A 12855-nucleotide genomic window follows, 5' to 3' on the forward strand; every position below is an offset into this window, starting at 1 on the left:
CCTGAACGATACAGGAGACCACGGATACATATGTACATCTTTTCTCAAGATAAGTTTTTTATTAAATAACAATCATCGTACGAAAAAAAAAAAAAAACTACATTTTCTAAGTAGTGGCATGAGTTCTGAATATTTTAAAGACAGAGTTTCTTCATTATTTTGTAAAAGAGACAATACAAAAGCAGGCAAATCTTAAAGAGTCACTAAAAATATAACATGCACACTTTCAGAACCACACACACACACACACACACACACACACACACACACTCTCGATGACATAGTCCACGGTGTACTGTAGATTTTCAACAAATGGGTTAGAAATACTGAACCAACATTCTGTACGCACACAGATAAAAGCAGACATATGCAAAGCGCTGTACATGTGGAGGCAAACTGTACTGCTTTGAAATGATCAGTTGTACATGTAAAACATTCTCAATTAAAGATTATCAGAATAATTCACAGTCTTATGGGAGTTAACTTGTGTTTTGTGCTTTTTGCGTCATTCTTTGTTTGATGTAAAAGGAAAAAAAAAACCCATTAATATTCTTCACCAAGGCTAACACCAACCAGGATCCATTGTGTGAACAATGATGCTAAAATTGTTAATCTATCACTTATGTAGCCTACTGTGTTTAAAATGTCAATAACACAAGTAAGGACATTCAGACAACCGGAAAACAAAAGGGGCCCACAAGTGTCAAATCATTTCCGGATGCATTTATTTTAAAGGAATAGTTTGACAAATATACTAGAGTTTGATGAAACAATTGGTAGCATTCTGATGTCTGTATGGTAAATATGAAGCTACAGTGAGCAGCCAGTTAGCTTAGTTAAATAAAGGCTTAGTGAGCTCAGTGAGTTTAAAGGCGCTGCTGGGGGGATTTTGTTGCCATTGTTTCCCCCTCTTTCTAATCTTTATGCTAAATAAAGATAAGTGGCCGGTGGTAACCTCATATACACAGTAGAGACATGAGAGTCTGTACTGTACAGACGATTTTCTCAACTAACTGTAAGCAAGAAAATGAAGGAATGTATTTCCCAAAATGCCAAACTATTCCTTTAACGTCAATTATAAAATGCCTGCAGAGTAGGGACAACTGTTGTCACCATCAGTCTGATGGTAACAACATAAACACATTTTCAGTTCACATGGCCTTTACTAATTGCTGCAGTGAAGTTCTCAGCTGCAATAAAATGATGAGGATCAATCATATTCCTTCAATTACAATATTTTACAAATTAAAAAAGATAAAAGCACCAAGTGCAATCCGGGACTGGATGGTGTCAGCTTTAGAGGCCAAAACGTTTTGCTAAACTGTGTGGTCTGAAGTGGTTCTACCATAGCTGTGTTCTTTATACTAAAACCCCCAGAACTTCCTTCAAAATATTTATCAAAGTTTGTGTCTTTGTGCTTGGAGAAACCTTTGAACAGGCACTTTTCTAAGAGCATATAATATTATGTTTGTGCTTTAAATTGATTTTGAGTGCAGTCCGGGGGCTTAGACAGGACGTCACATTTTAGGCTCATTCTGCAAAGTACTTTGCTGACACTAAAATTACTCAGATGTAGAGGAATGTCTTTCTCTGTGTATTGTATGTATGGACAAAAAAATAGAGAGAGAAAAGCAGAGATGAAGTGATCGGGTTTGAATACACCTTACAAGACTGTTTAAGTCATCACTTTCAAGACTATTGCTGAGATGTTCACACTTAACATGCACACGGGTCATGTTTTGTCTGTGAGTTGACTGATTGAATGATTCATGACAGACTCCATGCAGAGGCAGGGATTCAGAGGAGCACGGTAATCACTGAAAGACGTACATCAGGTTCTTGTCAGCTAATTCTCAGGCACAGCTGGGTGGAGAATATTGTACTCTGGGAAAGGTTTTGACAGTTTGATGTGCTGGAGGGGGTCCTCACCGTGAGCAGGTCACATACACGTCGCCCCCTCTGGAAGACAACGGAGCTGTTTCTCAATTATACACCGAAGATAATTATACCTGCAAGTGCAAGCAGACAAATGCATATTGGGAATGAATAAATGTCTGGGTCGGAAAATATACATTTTATAATAGTTGTAATTCTATATAGAAACATTTGTTAGTATTTGTTAGCTCATAACATCTGCTGGACATGTTGAAGACTGTGGCTCGTTATCGGCAAAACAGAAAAAAGACACAACACAATGAATTGAGGTAGGTTTTCTTCTTGTACCTTCTCCTGAGTTTCTGCACCTCTCTGTCCTCCTCCTCCTTCAGCTTGGTGATGAAACTCTGCAGGACGGGCATCTCAAACTTGATATACTGTGCCACCTGGTGGAAGAGAAGAGACTTGTCTAGTAAATATAAGTGTGCTGGAGACAGAGTGGCAATGAGTTTGTGGATGCACACTGTCCCACAAATTGAGTAAAACATGTTCATTCACTTCTACAGTGAAAGTGGTCATTTACATCATATGTGACTTCTTCCCCCAGATCTTCTTCCATGAGGAAAACTTTGCAGACCTGCTCACATGGGCCCTGCATTACTCTCAGCACCAGAGGAAAGTCACTCCGCTTCAGCTTCACGCGCTCTGAAACATCAACACATCCAAAACGGTAATGATTGACAGAACAAAAACAAATAATACATGTATGTTTATTACTGCTGTAGGATTAAGCCTGAATTCCTTCTCTTGATCATTCGCTAAACCCACGTTTATACCCTGGACAAGTAATTCACACTCACCTCCACTTGCATGGACAAGATAAAGCGCAAAATCATCTGGGCTGTTTTCAATTTTAAACTTGTTGAGGAGGACTCGTAGCACCTGAGGTGTTCTCATGCAGCTGTTGATGCGGACATTAGTCACTGAGCCAAAAGCAGGAGTAAACACTGCTGTCTGAGGGAAAAAAAACAGGCAAATGAATTATTTAATTTCAAATATAACTTTCCAAGTATTTATTTGTATAAAGTTATATACATGCATGGGTCGCTGTGTACAAAGCCAAATTAATTAGTGTTTCTCTCATTAGCTTAAAACAAATTCAGTAACATTTATGTCTCCCTATTTATCATTCATAAGCAATACATCAACATTTAATAATGATTTACAACACATCAAGTCCAGCATCTGTTTAGAAGTAGCACAAATAATTGATTATGACATTATTACATCATTTTTTCAAACTTTCCAAAAATCCACTGACAAACATGTGGGGCTGGCTTCACCTTATGGTTGTAGAAGTGTCCGTTGATGGAGAAGCGATGGCGTCGAATTTTCCTCTGGTCGCTTGGTGAGCGTCGCTGGCCCCGTCTTAGGACTCCAGCATCACTCTTTGTCCTGAGGAGCTGAGTGGAGCTCTCACTGTCCTCTGTGCAATCAATATCAATCAATAATAATAATGACATCACTGACTGTTCCCAAAGAATGTCATTTTTATGCTTGCAATCTTAAAAATAGGGGTGTGGATATTTTAAGACCAAATTTACATCACAATAACATCATGAGAGTTAACATCACATGTACAGAACTAGAAACAAAATTTGTCTTTCTAATGCTTCAATAAAGACAGGATGAAGCAAATATGAGAGAAAAAGGTGGTGCTCACTTCTTTTTCTATTTGTATTTTCAAATGCAAGTTTTATGTTTTCATTCCAACTAATGGAAGTATAAAGTATACTTCTCTATGGCTTGAAAACAAACTCCAAAACCATCTCCTGACAAAATAAAAATAAGGTTTTAATTACTTGCTCACAAGAAGTTGCCATTTTAGAGATGAGGTTTCCACCCAACAGTGATGGTTTACTTATATACAGCAGCTTTATTACAAATCCAGTTGTGTCTTTTAAGCATATTTAATCAATGTTGTTCACTGCATTCTTATTACAGCAAAGGGAGTAATACACTGCATTACTGTCAGTAAAGCCATTCACCTTCTGTCTCTTCTTCTGTCACACCGTTGTCATTGGGTTGGTTGTCAGGCGGCGTCACTTCTACTGTGGGCGGGCTCTGTGGTCTCATCTGTTGACCATCTGTGCTGTTGGGGGAACTTTGAAAGGGAGACAAGAGAGAGTATGGGACTAAGAGATGAAGACACACAGCGCTAAAGAACAAGAGCCGCAAGCTGGAAAAACTGTAAAGACACAGCCAAAAATATTCTGTAGATATAAACTGGTATTATAATCTTGATGACACTGGCTGCATATGAAACAAAAGTGAGCGGTGTTACAGGCAACAGTGCAAAAACCAAGACTTGAACAAACACTAATACAGGACTGAGTCTCGTTTCCTGCCAAGAAGCAGTATTTTATTTACCACTTATACACCACACACTGTGTGTACGTCATATCCCTGCTGTTTAGCTTCAACTTGTGACAGCTGTTTCTCTTTCTTGATACAGTCTGTTATGTGTTTGAGATAAGCTGCCATGATTTGTGAGAGTCATTTTGCAATTTTCTGGACTGTTGTAAACTTCTACATTATCAAATCCTGAAAGCCAGACCTTTTTTGGTCCTAGTAAATGCTGCTAACTGACACATGTAGTTAATTATATGTATATGTATGTGTGTATAATATGTATGTATATATGTGTATTTGTATATATACAGTATATATATTTATAGCTCTATCTATTCGTTCTATAATATGCTGTTACTGTTATGCTATTATATGCATATTATGTCTGTATATATTTGCACTTACTGCTTTCTGCACTTCTGGTTAGATGCCAAACTGCATTTCAATGCCTAAGTACCTGTACTAATCTAATATAATCGAATTCAAATGTAACACCATTTTTATTTACTTATTGTTGATATGTTCACTGTTGTATCCTTGATAAATGACTTTTTGTGTCTGTTTTAGGTAAAAATGAAAATGAGGCTTCAAGCCTAATGACAGACTGACTTGTGGTAATTTGGGGTAAAATCCAGAACTGAGCCAGTTGAGGATTAAAGGGTTCACTTTTGTCCATGGACTGTTGCCAATTGGTGTTTTTTTTAAGGATTTAACAGCCTGTGTATTTGCAGGGAATTGAATCAGCAACATTAAATAATGTCAACAAACATTAACCGAAGTTAATGATACTGGTTTAAGAAACACTAAATACCAGGTCATTTCTTACCAGACAAACTACACGTAATCTATATCTGCCCTTGCTGACCTCCTGTGTATCACCATTTCCAGTCAGTGTGGTGTAACTGGATCTGTCTAGATCTCTCACCCTTGACTGTCCAGATTACAACCCGAGTGCCAGGATGTGGAGGAGGGGGGTGGTCGGATTCGCTCGTGGTCATCCTGCATCTGAAGCCTGATTGGTCGCCGCAGACCCCAGAAGATATTTAGCAACCCTTCAATAATTAGCTCCTCCTCTTCCTGTTGGGAAAGAGGAATGGAACTGTGATCAATGTGCATGCACACACGTGCACACACGCACACGCACGCACACACACACACACACACACACACACACACACACACACATAAATATTCTGTAGATATACTCACTTCTCTGTGTCTGAGCTGGAGATTTTGCCCTTCATAGTAGAGGTTGTATGTCTTAAGATGGGAGAGGATTGTTGCCCTAGAGACAAAGATGTTGAATCACTGGGGAGGAGATGCTATTTAAAGGAACTTGCTGCTTATTTTGGCCCACTAACAAGTCATGTGTACATGTGCACATTACTGCTGCCTATTTTCCAAAGCCTAAGGTAAAGGTTATTCTGTTTCCGATGCAATTTGTGTGTGCTTGTGAGTGACAGGCGATGTTTTGTTGTGTGCCTTGTCACTGTATGCTTTCTCCTGCTGTACTCAGGTCTCTCTTGCAAAAGAGATCTTGATCTCAGTGAGACTACCTGATTGAATAAAGGTTATAATAATGTTGAAATTAATCACAGCGACCATGTCACTTTATTAAATTGAAAGAAAAAGTTCTTTGTCAATGCAATGTGAGATCCTAGTGAACAATGTTTGTTATAATTTCCCATGGCACAAGGAGATATATTCATATACTTGTTGTATTTGATCAACAGATTTTACTCTCACAAAGTGCACAGAAAAGCAGCAAACCTTCAGATTCGAGAAGCTGTATGTTTGCCACCTGTTTTCAAACTTGGTCTCATTTTCTAACAGCTTAGCTTGTGAATGCACCACTGTTTTGGCAGCTGACTCATACATTTTGGATGCTGGAGCAAATATCGAGCCCCTGAATGCACCATCAGTGTGTGTTTTCAAAACAGCCCCTGATTTCCACTGCATGGCCATGTAATGATATTAAAGCTGTGGAAAAAAATTAAATTGACTCTTGTGTTCACTGTGACCATGACTGTTATGCATTTTACATCACATATGTTACATAACATACAACCAGCAAATTTTACGTCTCTGCATGTTGATTTTTATCACTGTATTGACAGCATGACTAGTGTTACATGAGCCCCCTGCAAGTACTTAAATACTACATAGTTCAACTGATGAATCAACAAATCAATAAATGTATGTATGGCAGATACATGCAAAACCACCAGTGTGGTGCTCTAACATCCAACTTTTTCACACATTTTTATTTTAAACTATAGCCTAATTGTTTTAAACATAAGGTTAATAGAGGTTAGAATGACTGTTTGACATAGGTTTCTATATATATGTGTATGTGTGTTCATGTGAGAAACAGTGGGGAATTTAATCCTTACTTGCTGATGAACTTGTTCTCTCCAATCTGAACCCCGTCATGTATATCATCCATTTTCAGTAATCATGAGAGGAGCTGCGAGACAAAGAAGCAACACAGAGTTTAAAATTTTCATCTATCCGATTCAGTCTCATGACTCCTCATGACCAGCAGCGAGCACAGACACAAAGAGCGAAGCGTGGAGAGGAGGAAAGTGACTGCAGGAAGAGGAGGAGCAGGTACAGCTCCAGACAGCAAACAATAACAGCAGATCATATCTACTTTCCTGTCAACTATTTCCTTCCACATACAGACCAACTGATAGAACACCAATATGTCTCTCTGCACAATCATAACATTTGTTGTGAGATGGATTGAGACAGCTGCTCTTCACACTCTCTTGCTCCCATTTGCTTACAATATATTTTCTCTTCCCTGTCATCGTTTTAATTCTGTCCTCATGTCAGTCTCTCTCTTTTACACATAAACACTCCAAAACACACACACGTACACACACACACACACACATGCAGCTGTTTAAATGGCACTCTGCCATCACCCTGAAGAGTTTTCCTTCCTCCTTTGCTAAATGAGTGAGTGTGTGTGTGTGTGTGTGTCTTTGTGTGTCTACAGAGGAGGCAGGACAGAAGCCTCCGGAAGGAGATGAACAGGTGCAGGACACATGGGCCACCTACTGCACCTAATTATTTCAGCCTCTTACACATTTATGTCTGAGCATGCTACTGGCAGCACCGCCAGCAAAGATTATATACATTTATCTGTCATATTAGCATCTATACATACAGTGCATGCAGTCTCTCCTCTTGACATATAGGTGAGGAACTGAAGACATTTTAAAACTCATTCAAGAGGATTCAACTCACATTGTTGCAGCAACATGAATCAGGACATTTTACTTCCTGGCTATGGGTCACAGTGTTGGTGGGTTGACCCAGAGTGAAAAATCTCAACAACTATTCATTTGATTGATATAAAATTTTGTACAGACATTTATGGTCCATAGAGGATAAAGCCCACTGATTTTAGTCATCACCCTGACTTATCTTCTTAAGCTTGAGCTTGAGATTTTTAGCTTTTTCCCAAATGTCTTGGCAACTTTTGGGTGGATTGCTATGGTATTTGATTAAGTCCCCAGAAGATGAATCCTAATTACCCCGATGATCCTCTGCCAACATGACGTTCACTTTTGTGTTTTTGAATTAAATTTCGAGGGCTACAACTACTGATTATTTTCATGATCGACTAGTTTGCTGATTATTTGCCTGGTCTATAAAATGTCTATAAAATGTATTGTTTTGGCCGAAAAGCAGCCCAAAACCCAATCATATTTAATTTGCAGGTGTTTGAGAAATAATTTTTATGATTTAACGATTATCAATCGACTAAGTGATTCAAACTGATTGCTCTAAAAATGACTTTTGGTTGCCATGAAAGCTGGAACGGACATTCACGTTTCCCTCACAATTTGTAATAACTTTGGTGAACACCTGTCTTTTCATCAGGTGCCATCATCAGGTCAAAATTTTAATTAATGACGTTCCCATCAGCCTTGTAACTTGTAACTGTACTTTATGTGTAGTGCTAATTAACAAATGTTAGTTTGCTAACAGGCTAAACTAAGATCGTTGATATGGTATATAACCATATAACCATTATACTTTCAATATGCAGTGCTAACATCCACATGTTAGCATTATCCGCTGTGAGGGCGTTAACATCCTGATGTTACCACTGTACAGCCCCACAGAGGTGTTCCAGATAACCACTGAATTTGATTAATTTCCGATCAAATCATCAAAAATCAAGGTATAGACTTTTTAAACTAGATTATGTTGTGAAATGTTATTCTAAGACAAAGTAACATAAAGTACACGTGATGTGTGGTAAACGGGCTAAAATATAGTATTGACTTTTAAATTTCTGTACATAAGCGGAACGCCCTTTCACTAAAGGCCTCTCAGCTGACGTTAAGTATTACTCTGTAATAAGGCTGCCAGTGTGTTTACAACACCACAACTAACAATATATCAATACTGAAAGTCAGAGAGACATATCCGCCAAGTAGTTATGGTGTAACGGTTCGTGAGATGATGACAAATGATCTTACCGTAGTGAAGACAGTGCGATGTTGTTGAACAACCAGAAAAAAAGGGAGCTGCAGATGTGGGGAGAGAGAGTGAGAGATTAGACAGGTAGATTCAATATGTATCCTCAGGTAAAAACAGGTTTGTCACTCAGGTGTCAATTTTAAACAGCCCACAGGGTCGTCTCTTGTGAGTGTGACACACAAAGAGACGGGGAAGAGTGGGGGCGTTTAAAGGAAGTGCTCCCCTTCCGTTAAATCGCTTCCTCCTTTACTCAGTCAGTCACACAGGAAACTGACACTAGCCCTTACACAGCCCAAAACTTCCTCAATTCAAGCAGCACGGATGAATAATGATGCACCAGTCCAACCAGTTTACATACATGAGCGCGGGTGGAAAATCTGATAAAACTCACAAGTAAACTGTCTTACCCTACTATCACACTCACATCAGACATGTACCTAGTGTTTTAGCGTAAATAAGGATACTGAAAATCTGATAAGCAAAGTAATTCAGCAGCTTTAAACACACGGTGCTGATAACTAACGTGAAGCTGTCAATCTCTGAAACACATGTGCTCAGTTATTGTGAACAAATTAAATATTAAAAAACCAATCAGCCCAGCCCCCTGCCAAGCTCTATCAATATTTCAGCACCTATATTAGCCCTGTCAAGCGCTCAAAAGCCACCACTGACCTACACAATGGAAATCATTAGTTTTTAATACTGCAGTCATGGTCAAGGCTGGCCATGCTTGTAGAGTCATTAACAGATGATGCCAATGGTGTGAGACAGATATGCAGCCGCCAGTCAAACCAAGACGACGCTGTAACTGTCTCGCAAATCAACTAGAATGCCACCTGATAGCAAAAATCGATCCTTCCCTAATGTTGCCTCAGGCTCCTAAAATAAAGATCAAATCAGACATTTAACCTTCAAAGCAGCTGCTGGAGCATCCTTCGCTGTTGTATAACGTGTATCCTGTTCAGTGTTTGCTTTTGGTGTAAAGTTTGCTCTTAAAACTCAGTTTTCTCAAAGCAGTGGATACAGCTGAGGGTTATTTCAGTGCAATATTGATGTTGTGATATGACACTAGATATTACGTAGGGTTTGTGTTTATTGTAAGCCTTGTCTTTCCCGGCTGTAAAGGCTACATTACACATGAAAGAATTAGCAAACAAAATTATGATCCTATAAAGGCTATTAGGGCTGGAATTATTATTATTACTTGATTAATCTGTTGGTCGATAGCGTGACAGAAAACCACCCATTACAATATCTCAGAGCACACTGTGACATCATTAAATCTCTTGTTTTGTCTGGTCAATAGTACAGAGCCCAAAATGATTCAATCTATTATAATGTAAGACCAAGTAAAATCTGCACATTTTCCTATTTTATAACCTGAAGCCATCAAATATTTGGCATTTTTGCTTGAAAAATGACTTGATTGACTTGATGACTTGATTTTCAATACAGCTCCAGACTTACTTTCTTTAGATTGACTAATTGATTAATTAACTCATCATTGCAGCTCTAAAGCCTAGAGAACTTTATAAATTACCAAAAACTAAACCAGCTCCAAACCAGTGACAGCTGTTTGCTGTCTGTTACAACCAACCTTGTGTCTGTGGAAATTATCTGTATGACATTTAGACTCCAGAAAGCTGTCTCAGCTTTCTGTTTTCAGGCCAACAGCATATAAATGCAGCCAGACTGACCCACAGCTGACCCAGTCCTGCTTCAGATCACAGAGCTCTTCTCTTTTCTGGACAGCAGTCCAAATGTAAACTTCACTGACTCACTGAATTCCCCTGTTCCTCATTACATGGTCAGCCAATCCTCAGCCTCTGTCTTCCCCCCCCTTCTCTGTATCCCTATGTCTCATTCGGCTTCATCTGCTCAGTTGTTTTGTACCACAGCAACTCAGTTTATTAGTGGCTGTCCAATTTTTCCTCTCTGCTGTGCGTCTGTTTTTCCCATTCAGCTTTCTCCTCCGTCTCCTTCATTCTCCCTTGTGAAGCCGTCCACTATGCTATTAAAACTCATGACCACAACTTCCTGACCCCCCCCCCCCCCCCTCTCTTTCATTGACACACATGCCCAGTTGTTTTCTGCCCCTTTGCCCTGTTGCCTCTGAACCTCCTCTCTCCTCTGACAACGACTTTGGCCGAAATGGACGATGAATAGCTCCGGACCTCCTCCTGTCCTCATTCAAACCCACCACCACCCCTGTATTCAGCCTCCACATTACTACTTCTCTGCCTCACTATTGTCACCATTGTCATAGCAACACCAAAAACATCTGAGCTCCAGCAACTATCCCACAACACTGAGCCAAAAATAGTGTAGGCCTATGTGTGTTTGTCTCTCTTGCTCCTTGTTAGGCGTACTGAGGTTGTCAAAAATGTTGCAAGACTTGATCTAAATCTAAATATGGCTTCCAGATTCTCCAGATCAAGCTGAAGCTATTCTTGCGCCTTATCGCTGTATCTATTTGAAACTATTCTGATAAGTAATTTTTCAAGCATAAAACAGTTTAAAGAATTCAATGGTTCCAGCTTTTTAAATGTGGTTATTATCTGTATTTTCATAGTGTTCTGTGATGGTAAACTGAATATCTTTGTAAAGTGTTAGGTTGGACAAAACAAGATTTTAAAGATGTCACAATGGGTACTAGGAACGTATGGGCATTTTTTTGCCATGACATTTTATAGACCCACTGATTAAAAGAGAACACGATTGGTAGATTATGGAATAAGGGAAATAACAGTTAGCTGCAGACCTAGTTGACAGTGGCTGGCTTATAAGGTTCACTTATGTAAAGCTAATGCAGTCTAGCACAACAGCCATGCAATAACTCCTCCCTTCATGAAGGTTATAATGCTTCATTTTTTTTGTTTTTACAGTTTTACAGGGGTCCATCATTCATCATCATCGTCATGCATGATTATTTTAGAGGCTGAAACTTGTGCTGTTGAATTTGTCTATCCCATTTATACCAAAGATGAATAGACTAAATATTATACACAACTGCAAAATGACCATTAAGGTGAAACTAAGTCTACTGAGCACACCACAGGGCAAAAGATTAGGTATTCACTTTTTGGCAGAGGGTCTTTCTTAAAGCACTCCTTGCCTCTGACTCGCCAGTCTCATGTGTGCTGAGAGGAATCCTAAATATTGCTCGTTATGTAACCAGTTTACCAAAACATCTCAACGCACAATTCCCTGATAAAGACCCCACGATGAGAAGATATTATTATCTAACATGCTCTGTTTCGGGATCCAGGCTGAGCGCGACGGAGCATGCCTCTTACCGCTGCATGGGAACTGAAACGCACCACTCATGCCTGTTAATCCGAGATTTTACATCTGCATGTATGACGGCGACTTTGTATCTTATGTTGTCAAAACAATTTTAAGTCTTTTCTTTTTTTTTTTTTTTTTTTGTACAAAAACATTCACGTAATCAAACTACACCCAGTCCACATCCACCCGCAGACACCATCACGATCAAGCCTACTTCGCCACGCCGCCGCTTCTGTCTGATCCCCGCCGACTTCCGCAGCTCCTCTCTCCGCTACACCGAGCCCCGGTGGGGGGCGGGAGGGGGGGGGCACCGCAGCGGGCTCCCCGGTTCTCCTCCGGTTTCTCCTCTGTCCGTTAAACGGCGGACTCCTCCGGTAACTCGCGCGCTCCCCGGCCGTCGGAGACAATCAGTGGTGCGCGCGCGTCTACCGCGAGGAGGAGGAGGAGGAGGAGGAGGGCGCGCGAGGGGTCCATCTGTCGTGGCGGAGCTCGCGGCGCAGCACGAGCCTCGGGGCCGGCAGCCAATCAGAGAGCGGCCCCGACGGCCCCTTTGTTCGCGCTGAATGAACGCAGGAAAACAATGGGGAGAGCCGGTGGAGAATCAGGCAGTCATTGTTATTCAATGGACCCCCCCCCCCCCCCCAAATAAATAAATGAATAAATAAATAAAGTGCCAAATGCAAATAAAACAGATGAAAAAACATATTTTAAGCGTCCAATATCAAACTTAGTCGTCCCGTTTATAACTTGCAAGTTTTATATAAGATAAGATAAGACAGG

General features: G+C 40.1%; 1 protein-coding gene across 2 annotated transcripts; it reads right to left on the reverse strand.

Moving 5' to 3' along the window:
- Positions 1–33: 33 nt before the first annotated feature.
- Positions 34–12657, reverse strand: rassf2b (Ras association domain family member 2b). Of its 2 annotated transcripts, XM_071483228.1 has the most exons (11): positions 12290–12657; positions 8787–8834; positions 6681–6754; positions 5497–5572; positions 5213–5364; positions 3924–4039; positions 3219–3361; positions 2736–2889; positions 2459–2580; positions 2224–2321; positions 34–2009 (listed from the first exon to the last, which is right to left on the reverse strand). In XM_071483228.1, exons 3-11 carry the CDS (start codon positions 6731–6733, stop codon positions 1940–1942), a joined length of 984 nt encoding a protein of 327 aa, XP_071339329.1. In that variant the 5' UTR covers positions 6734–6754; positions 8787–8834; positions 12290–12657; the 3' UTR covers positions 34–1939. The 2 variants fall into 2 exon arrangements, with proteins under 2 accessions (XP_071339329.1, XP_071339328.1); XM_071483227.1 differs by lacking the exon at positions 12290–12657 and having other exon boundaries at positions 8787–8967.
- Positions 12658–12855: the final 198 nt, after the last annotated feature.

Source organism: Trachinotus anak, unplaced genomic scaffold (genome assembly GCF_046630095.1).
Source record: "Trachinotus anak isolate AG129_WGS33_773 ecotype Australia unplaced genomic scaffold, CSIRO_AGI_Tana_v1 ptg000008l, whole genome shotgun sequence".
NCBI classification, from domain to species: domain Eukaryota; kingdom Metazoa; phylum Chordata; class Actinopteri; order Carangiformes; family Carangidae; genus Trachinotus; species Trachinotus anak.